Below are 19,899 nucleotides of genomic sequence, written 5' to 3'. Positions count from 1 at the left end.
AGTCTGGCTTATGCGAAACCTCTGTTAAAACTGACAAGAAACTGCCAAGAGCCTTAAACTTCAGAGCTTTTGTAAATAAAATTTCTCTGGAAAGTGATGAAGACAAAACTCTTTCAGGGAAAAAACACCAGAGCCTAATTTAGCAGGATCTTGAGTACCTTTGTTATGTAAGGGACCAAAGCTTATAAACCGCCACTGGGGATTCTGTGGCCTTGGGCCCGTGAGAGACCCACCTGTTTGCTCAGCACACAGGAAGGATCCACAGGAAGAACTCAAGCTCCCAAAGACCAGTTGTTTCATCTAAGAGAAACACAGTCAGCCCAGAGCCCCATGAATGCCCAATCCACTCTCGCCTTGGAGTGGATTTTTATGTGATCCTCTACCTTGAGGACAAAGCCCAACAACTTATTTTTAAATCTGCCCAAGTGGTATCTTGCCCTTCTCTGAGCAGGCAGCCAGGGCACACAGGTCACTTCTATTACCGAACATGCAGGAGGAACCTTAAAGAGAAAAGTGAGAAAAGAAGTGAGAGCATAAGGCAAAAGGTTTGGAGAAGATCAAAAAGAACAATAGGGCCCTGGTGAGCAGTCCTTGGCAGAATGCCCAGAGCAGCTTCAGGAGAGGGACAGAGCTCAGAAAGAGCATTTCCTGCTCTGGGTTAAAAAAATAAACCCAACCAATCTCTAAGAGGTGGTCTATTCATCCCGCACAGCATTAGGTCATTAGTTCGAAAACTGCAGATGGTAACAAAAACAGCACTTTCTTCACACCTAGGTGAATGCGTCTCTCCCTGCATGGCCCGCCGCACACCTGGGTTATGTTAATGTTATCTTGTGTGTGGGTGGTTTCTCAGAAAGTTTCAGTCTTGGTGACAGCTTGAACCGCCTCTCGCGCCTCTAAAACCTCTCCTACGTTTCCTATCTTCTGTTTTTCTCAGCCTACACTCGTCTTTGTTAGAAAAGAAGGGTAACCACAGTGTAGGTGAGGAAGCAGCAACTGTTCATGACCACAATTATTGCTGGAATTAGCAAAATCCTAAGTTGGCTTCTGACATGGAATGCAAAAATGACTTCATGTTTTCCCTACTCTTTAAAGTTCATCAGCTCCTCTCATTACCAGTATTTTGGAAGTTTCCAAAATGCTTCACACTATCAGTCTAGATGGCTTTCCTTCAGGAAGCTGCTAAGACTGGCTTTCTCTTTTCTGTTTGCTAGACCAAGAAACCTTGGACTTGGGGGAGGATTTGCCTTGGACCTCCGGGTTTGTTACTGTGAACTATTTTCCATGTAAAATTTTCCTGATGCTTATACAACCTGTAATAAGATCACAGTCCTTTGAACTCTGAGCAGGTGTAGGGTTTTACAGCACAATATTTTAAGATAGAATTTGTTTTAATCTTCCAGTTAAGCCTCTTTATACAAAGAGAGCAGCCAAGAGAACAAATACAGTTCCCTTACAAGTTGTTTGTCTAGTTAACAGTAAGTACGCAAATCAGTTTCCTGTTCACACAAAGGATTTTCTTGTGTTTGAAATCTTTGACCAAGGGGACACTGGTTTGGATTTTTGTAGGGAATTTGCAACGTTAACGATCTATAGTGCTCTGTGCACCAGGATGTGAGGTGACTTAGCAAGCAGCTGGTTAGCACCAAACAAGTATGTTGCCGGAGCTTCTGAAAAGGACCTTTGTGTGCGCAGTGCAAAGGCATCGCAAAGCGTCTACATGGAAACAGAGGTTCAGTGCGCAGTGAAAGGTATCAGGAAGTTGGAGGACAGCACAGAGGAAAGGAAAAGGAAAGCCTCATTGTCAAGATAAAATTAAGACAAGGGCTTGCAAATGGCCTGTTTCCCTCAGGTTTTGCGTTCAAGGCTTTCCTCCTTTTTTCTTTCTTACGTATCTCTTCCTTTCTCTTCAAGAAACATGAAAACCTTCACATTAATATGTATTCCCAAAGAGCCTCTTCAGTCTTGAGGTCCCTGGCAGGGTTTATTTTTGAAAGACAAGTCGTAGGCAGCACTTACAGCTGAAGCCCTGCGTGCTCTCCGAGGGACGATGAGGCGGGAGCATTGCCGATTCGTACCCTTGATCCGATACCAGGCGCTTTACTGGTGTAATCCCCACCCACCAATGAAGTAATTGGTGTACTTCGTCCTTTTTGCTAGGTTCTTTCAATCTCTTCACTTGTTTACCCAAACGTATTTCCCCTCAGCCTAGATAAGTTGGATAGAAGGTGCCGATTGCCGTGGGGAAACGGAGATGTTACAGAAGCTGAATAATAAGTAGCATATTCTTATTTCTGACATTTGAAAACTGCTGATTTTGATGGCAAATGGAAAAATTCACAATCATCCATGTAGAACCCGTTTCTCTTGAGACCGGGTCCGGGTGAATGCAGACATGAAGGAACCCCTTTTAAGTGCGCACTTTGGAAAATAGACACCGAGAACCAGGGTTTGGACCAGGAAACAGCAAATCTCAGGGCCATGTCCCCTCTCCCTTCCCTCCAACCATGCCATTTTGATGTGAGAACTGGCAGGTATCCGTGAGGACTGGTGGCACAGTGGCTCTAGGCAGGAGTGGGGGTGGAGAGAGCTAGCTCTACGTGCAGTTAAAGTTGTGGGCCAACGACGTGGATGAAACTGGAGGGTGTTATGCTGAGTGAAATAAGTCAATCAGAGAAAGACATGTATCACATGACCTCACTGATATGAGGAATTCTTAATCTCAGGAACAAACTGAGGGTTGCTGGAGTGGTCGGGGGTGGGAGGGATGGGGTGGCTGGGTGTTAGACATTGGGGAAGATATGTGCTACGGTGAGCGCTGTGAATTGTGTAAAACTGTTGAATCACAGATCTGTACTTCTGAAACAAATAACGCAACATATTTTAAGAAAAAAGAAAAAGAAGAAGATAGCAGGAGAGGAAGAATGAAGGGGAGTAAGTCAGAGGGGGAGACGAACCAGGAGAGATGATGGATTCTGAAAAACAAACTGAGGTTTCTAGAGGGGAGGAGGGTAGAGGGATGGGTTAGCCTGGTGATGGGTATTAAAGAGGGCACATTCTGCATGGAGCACTGGGTGTTATGAACAAACAATGAATCATGGAACACTACACCAAAACAAATTATGTAATATATGGTGATTAACATAACAATAAAACAAAAAAATTAAAAAAAAAAAGTTGTGGGCCAGGGCACTCAAATTCTCCCAAGTCTCTAGAGCAGGTCACTGATGTAAGTGGAGGGGAGCCTCTGGCCTTTGTAGGTACTGTGGCCAGAATGAGGGGTTCTATCACCACCACATGTTAGCAGATAGATATCAGGATGCTATGTGAAAGCCAGGTCAACATCTGCACCCCCTCCAAGCACCACTGAAATAAGATAGGATGAGCCACCCATGGAGCAGGAAGCCAGCCTGGATGGGGCCTGACACCGAAGCAGAAGCCCATTGCCCGCTGCTGCGGGGGGGGTGCCCTCTGCTCACGTCCTCTCAGAACTTATTAGCATCTATGCCAGGAGGAGGATAAAGAGGAAACCATCCAGAACAGACCGAGGTTGTTTCCTCTTAGATTTTTTATTTGGGATAATTGAAGATTCACATGCTGTTGGAAGAAATAATACAGAGAGATCTTGTATACCCTGTACCCAACCTCTCCGATGGGAACAGCTTGCAAAATCAGTATAATGTCACAAGCAGGACATTGACCTTGATACCGCCAAGGTGCAGACCATTTCCATCACCATAAGGATCCTCATGTTGCCCTTCTATAACCGTACCTACTTTCCTCCCCAATCCTTAACGTCTGGCCACCACTGATCTGTTCTTCACGTCTACAATTTTGCTATTTTGAGGAAGTCTGTATTTTTCTGTCACCTTTGAAGAATAATGTTGCTGATATAAAATGCTAGGTTGGTGACTTTTTTCTTTCAATAGTTTAAATATTTCACTCCACTCTTATCTTGCTTCTGTGGTTTCTGACGAGGAGCCCAGTGTAATTTTTATTCTTGTTCCTCTCTCGGTAAGGTGGTTTTTTTTCCATCTAGGTTCATTCAAGATTTTCTTTGTCTGCTTTTTGCTGTTCGAATATGATATGCATATGCATGGGTGTGTTTGTGTGTGTGTGTGTGTTACATTTATCTTGCTTGGCATACTCTGACCTTCCCGGATTTGTGATACAGTGTCTTTCATTAATTTTGGAAAGTTCTTGGCCATTGTTACTTCAAGTATTTACAAGTTATTGAGCTATTCCAGTTCCTTTCCTTTACATATTTTAGAACGATCTTCTCTACGTATCCAAAAAGTCCTCCTGAGATTTGATCAAAATTGCAGTAAACCTATATATCATTTTGGGGAGATTTGATGTCTTTACTATATTGAGTCTTCAATCCATAAACACAATGTGTCTCTCCATTTATTTAAGTCTTCTTTAATTCCTTTAATTAGTATTTAATTTTCAGTACACAAGTCCTATACATGTTTTCTTAGATTTACATGTAGAAATTTTAAAAAATTTTAAGTGATTTTTTGTATTTTTATCTTGTATCCTGATACCTCGCTGAACTCACGTATTAGTCCTAGGACTTCTCCATACATCTGCACTAGTGACAGTTTTATTTCTTTCTTTCCGGTCTACATGCCTTCTGTTTCCCTTCCTTGCCTTACTGAACTGGCTATAACTTCCAGCACTATGGTGAATAATAGTGGTGAGACCAGACATCCTTGCCTTGTTCCCATTCTTAGGGGAAAAAGGCTTAATCTCTCATCATTAAGTATAATTTTATCTGCAAGGTTTTTTGTAGATGCTCTTAATCAAGAGAATAAGTTCTTCGTAAGAGCACAAGTTGAAAAATTTTCCCCTCTATCACTGTATCTCGAGAGTCTTTAATCATAAATGCATATTAAATGTTACCAAATTTTTTTTCTACATCAATTAATATGGTCATGTGGTTTTTCTTCTTTAGCTTTTTAATGTGGTAGATTATACTGATTGAGTTTTTATTATTGTACCAGTCTTGAATCCATGGAATAAATCTCACTAGGTCATGACATGTCATTATTCTTCATTGTTGCCAAATACTCTATTGCTAATATTTTGTAAGAATTTTTGAGTCATTATTTATGAAGGATATTGATCATAGCTTTCTTTGTCAGGTTTTGACATTGGGGGAAATACTAACTTTATAAAATGAATTGGAAAGTGTTCTTTCCTTGTGATGGTTAATTTCCTGTGTCAACTTGGCTAGTCCACAGGACCCAGATATTTGGTCAAATATTATTCTAGATGTTTCAGTGGAGATATTTTAAAAATGAGATTAACATTTAAATCACTGGACTTTGAGTAAAGCAGATTACCCTTCATAATATGGGTAGCCCTCATTCAAGCAGTTAAAGGCCTTAATGGAAGAATGTTAACCTTCCTTAAAGGTTGGGGAATTTTATCGGTAGACTGCCTTTGGACTTAACCTGCAACATTAACTATTCCTGGGTCTTCTGCATAGCGCACCCTGTAGATTTTGGACTTGACAGCCTCCATAATCCCAGGATCCACTTTCTTAGAATAAATCCCTCCCCATCTCCACACACACACACACCCACACCCTGTTGGTTCTATTTCTCTGGAGAATTCTAATGCACTCCAATATATTCTGGAAGAGATTGCATAGAACTGGTGTTAATACTTCTTAAAAAAATAAAAAATAAAAAAAATAAAATACTTCTTTAAACACTTGATAGAATTTGCCGGTGAACCCATTGGGCCTGAAGATTCCTTTTTTTGAATTTCAAAATTATTAATGCAGTTTCCTTACTATTTATAGAGCTATTTTTATTACCTATTTCAATCTGGCTGAGTTGTAGTGGTTTGTATTTTTCAAGAAATTGTCTGTTTCATCTACATTGTCAAATTTAGGTGTGCAGAGTTGTCAGCAACATTCTTACACTACCCTTCGATGTCCATATGGATATCCTCAGATTTGTTCCTAAAATAACATGCTGTGTCTTCTTTATTTTTTTGTCAGTCTTGTACAGGTTGTCAATTATATTGCTCTGTTAAAAAAAATAGAAACAAAAAACTATCTCCTTATTTCATTGATCATCTCTTTTCTTTTTCTGTTTTTAATTTCATTGATTTTTGCTCTTATGGTATGATTTTATTTTTTCCGCTTGCTTTGGTTTATTTATTTCTAGGCTCTTCCTATGAGAACTTAATTTTTGATTTGGGACTTTTCCTTTTTTATAACATATGCACTTGATGTTACAGATTTCTCTCTTAGCACTGCTTTAGCAATGTCCCACAAATTTTGATGTGTTGTATTTTAATTTTCATTCAGTTCAGGGTATTTTTCAATTTCTTTCGGAACTTCTTTATCTCATGGATTGTTTATTGAGTTTTCAAGTTGGAGATTTTCCTATTGTAATTTTGTTATTGATTTCTAGTTTGATATCATAGTGGTCAGAGAATACTCTTCATGTGATTTCATTTCTTTTAGATGTGTTGAGATTTGTTTTATGGTCCAGGATATGGTCTGTCTTGGTATATGTTCCACAGGCACTTGAGAATAATGTTTGTTCTCTTGTTTGATGGAGTGTTCTATGAAGTGTTGATTAGATCCTGATGGTTATTGGTGTTGTTGAGTTCTTCTGTATCTTTGCTGATTTTTTGCCTAGTTGCTCTACCAGTTGTTGAAAAAGCAGTATTGAAATCCTCAATTAAAATCATGATTTTATTTCTCTTTTTTGTTCTATCATGTTTTGTTTCTCATATTTTGCAGCTCTTTTGTTTGGCATATGTACATTTAGTATTGCTATATTTTCTTGGTGGATCAACTCTTATCACAATACACTGCCCTTCTCCAGCTCTGGTAATTTTCCCTGCTCTGAAGTCTACTTTATCTGGTATTAGTATAGCAACCACTGCTTTTGTTTGATCAGTGTTTATATATCTTTTTACATTTTTAAGTTTCCGTTTGTCTATACCATTACATTTATTTTTTTTTAAGCGTCAAGTTTGTAAATTTTTAATCCATGGTACTCAAAAGTATGCCATTACATTTAAATGAGTCTCTTAGAGGCAGCAGATAGTTCAGACATGGTTTTAAATCCACATTGCGTTTCTCTGTTTTAATTGGTGTATTTAGACCACTTGCATTTATATTTAACTGCTGCTATGTTAGGTTTCATCCTGCTGTTTTATTTTTTAATTTTCTGTTTGTTCTCCTTGGTTTTTTGTTTGTTTGCTTACTTGTTTCTCTGGGTTTTTTTTTTTTAGGTTTATTTATTTAAGTAATCTCTACACTGAACGTGGGTGTTAAACTCATGACCCCGTGATCAAGAGTTGTGTGCTCTTCCAAATGAGCCAGCCAGGTGCCCTTCTGTTTTCTTTTTCTTGCTCTCCTTTGGGTTATTTGAGCATTTTTTAGAATTCCATTTTGATTCATCTATGCCAGTTTTGAGTATATCTTTTTGTACAGCTTTTTTCATGGTTACTCTAGATATTACCTTATATATACATAACTTATCAAATTCTGTTGTTGGAGATGAGAAAATATTGCATATTATCGAATGCATTTTAAATGATAGTTCTCTTAATCATGTGTGGATAATTTTCAAGGTGAGCAGTATGATAGTGCCATTTCATTACCTAGCACCCTGTGATTCTTTAAAATTCTTTCAAAGAAATTTTATCCACTGTGATTCTATAAGATTCTTTCAAAGAAATGTAACACATTGAAGACTCTCATAAGGTATTCTCCGACTGGAAGGAAAGGTAAGTTGCTAATTTTATAAGGCTTCCATGATATTCCCTTTAGTTCAGTATAGCTTAGGTCACCAGGAAGAATGAAAAAGCATCTAGGAATATCTAATATATATAAGACATGTGCTTTCTCAAGTTGTCTCACTTTACGGCAAATTCTAATTAACTTTACTCTGGGGGAAAATTCCAACAAATTCATCTTAGAATAAACCTCATTGGGGCACCTGGGTGGCTCAGATGGTTAAGCAGCTGCCTTCGGCTCCGGTCATGATCCCAGGGACCTGGGATCGAGCCCCACATTGGGCTCCTGGCTCAGCGGGGAGCCTGCTTCTCCCTCTCCCTCTGCCTCTCTCCCCGCTCATGAGCTCTCTCTCTCTCTCTCTGTGTGTCTCAAATGAATAAATAAAATCTTTTTAAAAAAAAATAAACCTCACTATTGCTAGTGCTGGATGGAAATGACACAAAACATTAAACTCTTTTTCCCTTTACCTGGAGAAGTGCTAAGAAGTTCAGATTGACAGTTCCCTGTCCAGACTTTAGCTATCATAGTTAATTATGCCTACTCAAGACACATCTGAAAGAACTGTAATTTAATCATACATATCAAAGGCTAACTATGATAGTGCCAAGGGTAGGGGTGAGGGGAAACTTGTATCTCTATTTGCTCTTTAGTAACATAGAATTTTTCATTTCTTCTAAGGACTTCTTACTCCTATAGAACGTTCATTAAAACAATAGAATGTTTGTATGTTGGGACTTAAAACTCTTACAGATTTGCCACACATTTTCCTGGGGGGAAAATACCATAAATACTGCAACCCGTTAAAGGTTAACAATAGTACTAGAGAGGACAGATGTTTTTTGAGGGGTTCATCCTCCAAAAGGGTTTTCCATCTTTGGTTTGTAATTTAAGTATTTTATTTTCTGATTTTAATTACTAAAGAAAAGAAATTTCAGTATAGACAACAGGCTCACTTTTTAAATCTAATTCTGTTTTCTTAGTATGCACTGAGTTCTTACTGAAAAAGTAACAGATGGGAATTTGTTCCCTGAAGTTATACATCACTCTAGAGACCTATTCAGTTTCAATATTTGATGAGGTCTCAGGGATCTGTCAGTATGGTCTGATGCTCGAAATAACTCCCACTGTTATGGATACCCCCTTCCACAACCTGAGCTCCTGATTCTAACGTTTTAGGAGATAAGTACCATGTTTCAAAATTGGGGAGGGAATAACAAGATGGGAAAAAAAAATTTTTTTTTTCTCTGACTTGGGCTGTCCATTTGTTCAAGTTCTTTGGAAAAAGCAATCTAGAAAAACAACTGCATGGAATGGGTCAAAGTTTCTATGGTAAAATAGTAGGATTGAATAACTCCCAGAGGATAATCAGATTAATTTAAATTCTTGGCATCTTTGTGAGGCTGGAGGTAAAGTGAACAAAGGGAACCACAGCCCTTCTCCATCTGAGACTTTCCTGCAGGCTTCTGAGTCTGTAATCTGCTGCAGATTGCACATGGCCTGCCTCTCGGAAGGTCGTTCACCCCTGCAAAGTAGCGTTCATACACTCAAGAAAGTCCATGGAGGCTTTCAAAAAAATCCCTCTCACCAATTTCAAATGTATTTATAAGAGGAACTGTGGCATAGAAAAACGCCCCCTCTCCTGATTTCTTTTTTACCAGGCATTTCTTGAACTCATTATTTAATAAACTTAAAAGGTAAAGTAAATACCTCTGAGGTGGTAGTAAACTCTCTTTGATTCTCTGTATAAATTTGGGATAAATCTACACATCTGACGTGATTGATAGAGCATACAGTAAGTAGAAGCTCATAATAAGTACTCAGTCAGTATTTGTTGAGTGAAGGGAAAATAAGCTCTGGGTATTTATCAAAGAATGGGAAATTTTACCAAAAGTGACAGTGTGATGAGAAGATTTTGACTTCAATTTATAGTGCTCTGTATAGTCTTTGAAATAGGAGAGGATGATATGACAGAGAAAGAGACTTTGTTTTACCACAAAAACTGCCATATAAATTAGCAGCTCTATTTCTAGAGTTATAGTTTTAATTCATCTTCAGAGAAGCCTTCCTTTGTATTAGGAGAGTCACAACAATGGTCATTTAATTGCCGGGATGTAAAGCAAATACCCACTTCTCTTTTTTGGCGGTAAAGTCACTTTATATATGAATATAGATGTGCAGGCTAAGAAATTTAGTATTCTGTAAAGTAGTATATATTGAGAATATTTCCTCCTAAGTATAGATATCTATAAGATTGTCAGTATCCCACAGAGAGTGTAATTTAAGCTTGAATAACTCAGGTTCTAGGACATATGCTTAGAGTCCATGAAGTCAGGCTGCAACTTGTGGGTGGGATGGAGTTATCTCCAGAAGAATATTGTTACCATTAATCATTGTGGGATTCAAAGTGAACAGCTTTGGGTTGGGTGAACTGTTGACTTGCTCCTCTCTCTGAGAAAGGAGCAGAGCATCTGTAGTGAAATGCCAACGGTGGTAGGTAACCTGATGTCTACCACATGGAAAGAACAAAGCAAGAACTTGAGATCTTAAGTTCAGGCCTATGAGTCACTTGAACTAACTGTGTGGTATTTTACACCATATTTTGGGTGTTCCCAAACATTTAATAAAGTTTTGTTAAATACCACAGTCTGGTTTGTCTGTGTTTTAGGGGGATGAGGGAGATGCTTCTGCTTGTGGCCTAAGCCCATCCCAGTACCAGAGTAGAGGCATGGGGGGAGCGGAGGAGGCAGTCATAATGTGGCCAGAGGTGACAGCCATTCTCTGAAGCTGCAGAGGTTCAGAGTGAGGATGGTGGCCTGAGGTGTTGAGTCACCAACAGCAGTGGGATCTTCATAAATTTTTAGGGGAGCAGAACTTAATGAAATGTTGGACCCAATAAGAATTTCTGGATAGAGGTATGGAGGCTTTGTGACTTGCATTTTTAATGAGGACTTTGAATAGTGTGGCTCATGTGAATCTCAATCTGCAAACTCATGTCCACACTAATTCCTTTTCTTTATTTTCTATAAATTAACTGAATGTTGACTCTAAGCCCTTATCCTGCGAGGGAGGCAGGAAATTCACCCTCAGTCATTTTGAGTCTTCCATTTCCCTGGCTTTATGCCAGGATTCTTGGTTCTGAGATCCTTCTCTGTCACCTGATGATGCTGAGTTCCATATCTTCCCAGTCAGCTTGGTCTCCTCAGGTCTGCTGTTTGGTCACATCCAAGTCGTGGGCGGGTGTGGGGCTCTGAGCAGGGCCTAACGTCCTGGGCCTCCAGAATCCAACCTTCCTGGTGTTCCATGTAGCCAGTCCTTTTGAGATTGTGTTACATCCCTAAAACAGTGTCAGAGAGCAGGGACAGGCTCCTGCTGCAGCTGAGACACACATGCCTCTCTCGTTCTCCTTTCAGTAGTGGTAGGAATCCTTCCCTGTTTCCAATGCTCCTGTCAGAGGCACTTTTTCATCCCTTCTTTCTTCAGTGGGCTTAAGCTTGGGAAAGAACAATCTAGAAAGGAAATATCTTGTGGTCAGTTTCTCCTTATACTCTGCTCCTTTTACACAGAGCTTCTGGGTCTTAGGCAAAAATCACACAGAGCAAGCTACCTTTCTATTGTGGGAATAAAATAGATCAATACATGGAGAAAAACATATTAATAATCTGAAAAAGCATTCTGCTACAGGATGATAAAAGACATATGAGCCTATTTTTTCAGCCATAGTCTAGTGGGATTTGATGAGCCCTGGATAACACATATTTTTTAGGATGCCAAGTTGAGAAAGAATCTGTGTAAAAGTGTTAGTTCCCTGATCCCAAGTAGTACTCCAATTGGAGTAAGAACATCAGACTCAAGCCTAGCTCTGAAACTTACTAGCTCTATGACTTTGAGTAGTTCACTTAACTTTACTTCACTTTTGTTGTAAAGGCTCAGCTATTAAGCTTGCTGGCCATAGATCTCTGTCACAACTACTCAATTCTGCCATTGTAGCAGGGAAGAGCCCAGACAACACCTAAATGAATGAACATGATTGCTTTCCAGAAAACTTAAATTTAGGGCAGCAAAATTTGAATATCATATAATTTTTGTTCCATAAATGTTATTCTTTGATTTTTGTTGTTGTTGTTGCTCAGTCATTGAAAAATACAAAAACTATTCTGGGCTCACTGGCCACGCTAAAACAGGTGGCAAACTGGATTTGGCCTGTGGCTCTAGTTTGTTGACGCCTGTCGGGGACTCTAAGATTGTTGCTCTAACATCTAGAGCTCAGTTTCCCCACGTGTAAATGAGAACCCTGTGACTCACAGGGTCATCAGGATAAATAGAGGCCTAATTTTTTACTTTGCTTGATAAATTTAAGGCATTAGTGCTAACTATGCTCTGTGTGCTGAGGAGACCCAATTCCTGCATTTTCATGTAAGTAGAAGACAAAAGCAGATAGAGCTACAACTGATAATCTTTGTAGATGTCACTTAACTGATTGTCTTTGTTTCTCCACCTTTGTAGCATAGAATCCATGCCACTGCCTCGAAGGGAGAGTTTTGTGGTCTTTTTTTTTTTTAAGATTTTTTATTTATTTATTTGAGAGAGAGAGAGAGAGAGCACGAGAGGGAAGAGGGTCAGAGGGAGAAGCAGACTCCCTGCTGAGCAGGGAGCCCGATGCGGGACTCGATCCTGGGACTCCAGGATCATGACCTGAGCCGAAGGCAGTCGCTTAACCAACTGAGCCACCCAGGTACCCGAGAGTTTTGTGGTCTTAAAAAGGAGACTATGTGTGGGATTCCTTCCTTTAGAAAATGCCAGTCTTGGTAGTCATCATTTACTTGCTTACTTGGGTTGGTGATGTGGACAAGATGACTTTTTTACTATCAGAATTCCCGTTTTCTACACAGCACATCAAAACAGAAAGATTCATCTCGTGTACACACTGTGAATATTTCCAGCAGGATTTCCAAACCCATTTATTTACAGGGCCAGCCAGGTAAATATTTCAAGGAGCCTTAAGGAATAAGACAACTGGAAATGGTGAGGTCTAGTGAGAACTGGACAGTGCTGCCCCAGCCTCTTAAAAGCATTTACTTAAAAAGCAATTTAAAAAGCAAAAAACATGGGGCGCCTGGGTGTCTCGGTCGGTTAAGGGTCTGCCTGTGGCTCAGGTACTGATCCCAGGGTCCGGGGATCAAGTCCCGCATCCGGCTCCTTGCTCAGCGGGAGCAAGGAGCTCCCGCTGCTTGTGTTCTCACTCCCTCTGACAAATAAATACATAAATAAAATCTTTAAAAAATAAATAAATAAAAAGCAAAAAACATAATGAGGAAACAAAACCCCAAACACTATCCTGGTCAGTTGAATGTCTTTGTTTCTGTAACTACACAGAGGCGGCGAGTGTTGCAGAAGTTATGCAGTCCTGGGGGCACAAGTCTTGGTTCTGACATTTCCTAGTTGTAAACTTGGGAGTAGATATTTGGTTAAAACCTACCTTATCAGGATGAAATGAAATTATTTATTTGAAAATACTTTAGAAATTGCAATGTAAATGTTAGCTGTATTCCTATATACATAACTGATGGCTAGTAAATGTGGGTCCCTAAGAAGGGCTTCCACTATTTGTGGTTTCTTTCATACCAATTTGATTTAATTAGCAGCTAGGCAAGAAGGCACACCTTTTTATTACAAGACCAGTGATTATATTACCAGCCTTTTTTCTTTTAACTAGAACTCACGGTTTCCAAAGTTGTTTAGAGCCCACGTGACAAAGAGCTGGTGCTGGGATAATTCTTTCTCTTCCATTCTTCTGTCATCCTTTGCCTGTGCTATCATCATTCTGAGAAAAAGGTGATATCAGATAATAAACTCCTGGCGAGACGTATTTGTAACACTTGGGAAAATGGATTCGGGAGTTATTAGATATTATGTCATGGGATTTTCCCACCCAGGAACAAAGAATTGGGCATTTTTGGATTTGAGTACTAGGGGTCCTTCTTCGTTAAACAAAAAGCAAATAAATAAATGTAAATCTTATAGATGGAAATGGTCAGTTAAATGTCATCTTGCCACAGGTTCATGTTAATGGGAATGTATTGAGTATCTGACTCCAGATGTTTAATTTCTTTGGGAAGCTGGGAATAAGAACTAGTTTTGGTTTTGTTTTGTTTTACCATAAAAGTTCTCATTTCATTAGGTATGGGAAATCTCATGGCCAGCCCTGTCTTTTGCTGTGAACTTTGTCCTAGTGTTCTAGTATTTTTATTTTAAAAAGGTTATTTCCTACTTGAACTTGATTCTCCTCTGTTAAGCAAAAAAGCTCTCTTGTGTCTGGGAAATCTTAATAGAAGATGTTGTAATAGCACGGGAAAATCATCATACTGATTTACTCTTTATAATTTCCTTTTTCCTTTTTTTTTCTCTATTTTTTTTTTCAAATTACAAGAGTTAGACTTTTTGAATCTCAGGCATTTGATTTACCAAGTCCTTTAAAAAATGTTTTCTTATATCTTTTGGAATAATGTTGTCTCTGCAATCCCTGTACTTGATAATTGCCAAATAAATACTACTTTGACTTAGGCCTGCAACATTCATCAACACTTCTCCATTTGTTGCATTAAATCCAAAATTCTTTATTTCAGCGTAATGTGGAAGGGAATGATTGGATTTGGGGATAAGCAGGGAGGAGTGTAGGAGATAATTAAAACTTGATTCAATTCATTCTTTCCCTGAAATGCATTTAGGCAGAAAATATCATCGTTTCTTTGCTTTTGCTGAACTTCAAGGAATCCTAGGGCACCCCCTTCACATTTCTGAGCTGGTTCCTCCAATGACATGGGTTCCTCATAGTCTTTAACAAGTCCTTTGCTGTGATTTCAGCTTGCCATGAAAGTATTCGGAAGAACACTGACATAATAATAAAACTAAATTCTTAAATCCAACATTTATTTAAATTAGACACATTACACATTCAATTAAACTTTCTTGCTGAGAAAATTTAATGACTGGTGACAAAAGAGAATTAAAACTATGCATATATTTCTGTGAATGTTTAGAATGTTAGAGAATGGCTTGACTTACTTGTTAAGTGTTTTAATTTTCTGAATTTCTCATTATCAACCAGATATGTTACCTGAAGATTTGCTAAACTTTCACTAAGAAGTAGGGTCCTCAGCATGCTAATTGTCTTGTGATATTTACACCAGATATTTGAAAGATTATTAGGCTGCTTCAGCAACCTAACTGGCTTGTAAGAAAATAGACTTTGCGGGGCGCCTGGGTGGCTCAGTTGGTTAAACGACTGCCTTCAGCTCAGGTCATGATCCTGGAGTCCTGGGATCGAGTCCCACATCGGGCTTCCTGCTCAGCAGGGAGTCTGCTTCTCCCTCTGACCCTCTTCCCTCTCGTGCTTTCTATCTCTCATTCTCTCTCTCTCAAATAAATAAATAAAATCTTTAAAAAATAAAAAGAAAAAAAAAGAAAATAGACTTTGCTACAGTGTGGGGCATAATCTGATTTTTAGTTCACCTGAACCAGATGTTGAACACAATCGAAGATTACTATTTACTTCTTTGGTGGAATGGCGGAAAATGGAGATGAACTTGGGGGACATGCAGTGGTGTAACTATCCAGCTGGGAATGTGAATCTTCCACTTAGAAAAGCCTCAGAGGCCAGCAATACCTCTTCCCACTACCCTTCTTCAACACCCCCCCCAACTGTCCCCACACCACCCCATAAAACCTGGATATTAAAGAATGCTTGTTACTAAGATTCACTAGCAGAGATTAGTCTTTTCACCTTTGGGTGGAATCTTTTCCCCCTTCTGATCTGGAGATCACCTGGACCTGAGTCTAGTAACCCAGATGAGCTTCTTGTAAGAATGGTTTTGCCGGGTAATGGGAGCCCTGATGCTTGCTTCTTCACTGGCTCATCCTGAATATTTTGAGGTATTTGAGAATATTTTGAGACAGTCTCCATTAATTATTACCTGCAGTTCCAGCTCCGCCTGTCATTTTATCTCCACTGTCAGTCTGCTTTCCTTCTGAGGGCTAGCCAGGGCATTAGCCAGGGAAAACTGACCTAGAAGTTAACATCCCCCTTTCAGGGATATGATGGGATTTTCTTTTCTCTCCTTCCCTACTTTCCGTCTTTCTCACTCCCCGCCCCCCCCCCCACCATGTCCCTTGGGATTAAGACAATCTCTGGTAAAATAAAGAGCTGGAAATTTGATGATCATAATAACAGCTCAAAATTGTGGAGGTGGTAGTTTGTCTTGGAGATAATCCACTCTTCAGAAACAAAAAGATTTAAAGCTTTCTCACAGAAATACACAGTGAGGACATGCCCACCCTCAGCCATGTTCTCCAAAACAATGGGCAAAACTTCAAGGTTGTAACAGAGAGACCTGGGGCCAGAGAAATAGAAAGACTGAAGACATCATGGGGCTTGAGAAGGTGAGAAGGAGAAGGGACCAGAAAGGGGATTTCTGAAGTGGATTCTGTAAGGGCTGAAGCACACTCCATGGAAAAAGTTCTTTTTGGAACCATGGAAAAGTACCTTGAGTCATTTTCTGGGGTAGGCGTGTATTCATGATCAGGGAGTTGTAAATTGGTTTCATTTTGGATCATGGGCTGTACCTGTACATACTTGCTGGCATTACATGTGAAACTCTGAGATTATATACAAATGTAGGAAGATTCTAGCTTTGTATGAAGCAGTACTTACTGGTAGAATCTGTGTGTTTTGTTTTGTTTTGGAATGAACATCTAGAGTCCATGTTGTAAAGCTATTATGAGCCTGAAATTCAATGACTTCTTTTTTTTTTTTTTAAGTCAGATTAGGAACCTTTGTTTTGTAGATAGTCAGGAGCCATAATCAGATTATGCACTAGTTGCATTTTGCAGACGACATCGCCACTGGTTTGCAAGGAGCAATTCTCCTTTTGGGAATAGTCTTTAATAGGGGAATAAAAGTGTGACAGCTCTGCTCGAATTCAGCCCTAAACCAATGTGTCTTAAATTGTAGGTCCTGAAATAACTTTCATCAGGAATATCACCTGTGTTTGTTAAAATGCATGTTCCTGGGGCCTAAACCAAAGACCAGGAATATGAATTCTTACTGATTACTCATGCTCAGTAAATTTGAGAACCTTTATTAAGCAGCATTAATTAGGTTTACTCTGAGTTACATTCCCTCTTCCATTTCTTATCTCCCTTCCATTTGAGGAGACTCATGTGTGTCTATGAACTCTTGCATGATACAAGTGGTGATTCTCATGTTTGCTATGATATTTCTGACATCTGTTGTTGTCTCTGGTAGATAGAAGAGTTTCAGTGAGTATTTGTTGAAGTGGTCTAATTAAATCAAGAAGTAGTGATGTAGTCAGATTCACGGGAGAGTAGAGCTGTTTGCCTGAGTCATTCTGTACTAAGACGGTAAGAATTAAGTACCAAAGTCTTCCCCAAAGTTAGTGCCTAGATGCTCTCTTTAAGCAGCATTAATTAGGTTTACTCTGAGTTACATTCCCTCTTCCTTTTGAGGAGACTCATGTGTGTCTATGAACTCTTGCATGATACAAGTGGTGATTCTCATGTGTGGGGAATAGTTTACTTGAAGGGGATGTGTGAAAGAGGAACATAATATGATTCCTTCTGGCCCATTAATTGTAGGGTAGCTTTCCTTTGTTCCTCTGTTTTTCCCAACATGATTTTGTGCTGTCCACACCTCCTTGATACAATAATAACAGAAGAGTATATTTTGTTTTGGTCTGAGTTTTGATCCAACAGGAAAGATCAGTGTTGTCTGTTTTCCCAAGGAGATGTTGTCCCAGGACACTTTTCCTAAAGGACCACAGGGCTGATTCATCCATTCTTTATTTATTTTTATTGCTTTAATTTTATTTCATTTCTACCCTCGCTAAATGCTAATAAGATACATGCCATAAAGAAATATATTCCAGGGGCGCCTGGGTGGCTCAGTCGGTTAAGCGGCTGCCTTCGGCTCAGGTCACAATCCCAGGGTCCTGGGATCGAGCCCCACGTCAGGCTCCCTGCTCAGTGGAGAGCCGGCTTCTCCCTCTCCCTCTGCCTGCCGCTCTGCCTATTTGTGCTCTCTCTCTATTTCTGCCAAATAAGTAAAACCTTAAAACAAAACAAAACAAAAATCATGTTTTAAAAAAAAGAAAGAAATATATTCCAGAGGACGTGAAAAAGCAGACCTCGTGTCTGTTTGCCCTGCTGGCAATGATTCTCCTCTTCAGGACCCTAACATTCCCCGGTTTAAACCTTGCCTTCCATGACAGTTTTCTGTGCACAGATGAGCTGCTTATGGATACAGGTGTGGTGCCACCTTGAAGAGTGACAAACCTCTGATAAGAAAAAGATACTACGTTCTTTGACCATCGGTCTAGTTGGGTGTTTTTCTCTGTCCCATGGTTATCTGGGATGTCTAAAAACAGGGTATTCCTCAAGTGTGTGGGGTACCTGACTGCTGATGTCTGAAGGGGAAATATTCAGAAATTGCTTCTGAAGACTCCCCTTGGTTTTGTTTCCTTCCAATACAAATGTTATAGGATATATTCAAACCCATCATCTTGAACTTGAGTTTGCTAATGGGGAGGCTAGCTGTGTTCTGGACTTTACACTGGCGACCCTTATTTATTATTTATTAATTATTTATTATTTTCTTACTGAATATTTATTATTTTCTTACTGAGAATCCTTACATATCTTCATCAGAGACCACAGGGGTGACAATATTATTAAAGGAAATCGGGGCTTCTTAACATTCTGGAGAGTCCTCAGCCTCTTGGAAGGGCTGGGATCCCTGCTCAGCTTCCAGCTGCTGAATTTTCCTTTCCTTTTCCTCTAAAACATCTTCCAGCTGGGTGATCTTCTCAGTCTGAAGGGAAACCTGCGTCGACAACTCCATGATCAGGTTAATTTTTCGATCACCTTCTTCAACAGGCGGGAGACCCCCACAGGACTCTTCCTGAGAGTTGTCTTCTAGAGCAAAGAAGAAAAAGAAAGTCTGAACAGTTTTAACTGGATTTCCCAGAACTCAAAGAGAGGGAAGATGAAAAAGCTTTATTTCTCACGTTCTTAAAAGGGAACACAGATGTTGCATCATCTGGTTAGATATACTGAGAATGGAATCTGGATCCGGTGAGGGGAAAGTTTCTGGGTGCTCATGAAAAAAGAACTTGGAAGCCTCCAGAGAGGGAGGAGAATCAGTCTTTGCCAACTCTTTTTTGCACACATTTAACTTTTAATTAACCATGGGAATGAGCCCTCCTTGAAAATCCAATCTATGAACAAGAGCCATCCCAAGTTTCACGGTATCCTTTGGCCCGAGAATCTTTCACGAGAGCGACAATTGAGTAGAGATATACTTTAAATTGAATTTTAACTCAACTAGGAAAAAAAAGTTGTTATCGCCCCTTCTGGAAGATGTGATGAGAAAAGACTAGTTTTTTAACCCAAGTCAGCTTTACAGTTGGCAGGGGTATAATTTGAGGTGATCCAGGAAAGCTATTAGCATAGTATCTGCCACAGAGATTCTTTTTTAAAGGTCTGAAGGTTTTTCAGCATTTCTTAATAAAAATCACTAGTATCTCCTGGATAGAAAAGCTTATCCTTTATAATTTCTGACCCCTCAGATAAGGATAAAAGCCTGAGTAAAGAGGAAGAGGGAGGCTCCAATAAAGAGATAAAATATTGGTGGCTGGCATCAGGGAAACCTTGAAAAAAAAAAATCCGAGTAGACCATCAAAAAATGTAGTTGCTGAAAGCAAACCTCATCCTACTAGACTTTAGCAGGATCACCCTCCTTTATCGCTCTCATCCTGAAATTTCCACCATTAAAATCATGTCTCTGAGTTATATAAAGGGCAGACATCAGCTGTAAGGGATGTCAATTGGCTTGGGTGTCATTGTCGGACTACTCGAGCTAATAGCATAGGAATGCATGGTGTTGACAGCCGATTACTATAATTAAAGGTCCAGCATTTACTCGGTCCTCAGTGAACACAAACCCCACAGCTGCACCTGAGGGCAACCTAACTGCCAGTCCAGGAGACCGATGCCTGCTACTATTGTATGAAGACGGGGCCATTTTGCTGGGATGGTCCATGCAGGCAGGGAATCTC

At 39.7% G+C, this 19,899-nt stretch overlaps 1 protein-coding gene and 1 long non-coding RNA gene across 2 annotated transcripts in view; one reads left to right on the top strand and one right to left on the bottom strand.

Annotated features, from left to right (window-relative positions):
- Positions 1–19,899, top strand: part of LOC114209563 (uncharacterized) — a 289,818-nt gene that overhangs the window by 121,952 nt on the left and 147,967 nt on the right. The window contains exon 3 of the long non-coding RNA XR_015768155.1: positions 7,264–7,358. This is a non-coding gene — a long non-coding RNA (uncharacterized LOC114209563). The remainder of the gene's footprint in view (positions 1–7,263; positions 7,359–19,899) is intronic.
- Positions 18,474–19,899, bottom strand: part of CCDC192 (coiled-coil domain containing 192) — a 197,887-nt gene continuing 196,461 nt past the window's right edge. The window contains 1 exon segment of the mRNA XM_028103648.2: positions 18,474–18,757. Coding sequence (XP_027959449.2) covers positions 18,474–18,757 — 284 coding nt within the window.

Source organism: Eumetopias jubatus, unplaced genomic scaffold, assembly GCF_037043125.1.
Source record: "Eumetopias jubatus isolate StellerSeaLion01/CBP00866 unplaced genomic scaffold, mEumJub1_p1.0 scaffold_5, whole genome shotgun sequence".
NCBI classification, from domain to species: domain Eukaryota; kingdom Metazoa; phylum Chordata; class Mammalia; order Carnivora; family Otariidae; genus Eumetopias; species Eumetopias jubatus.
This window is presented reverse-complemented; position numbering and strand designations above follow the sequence as displayed.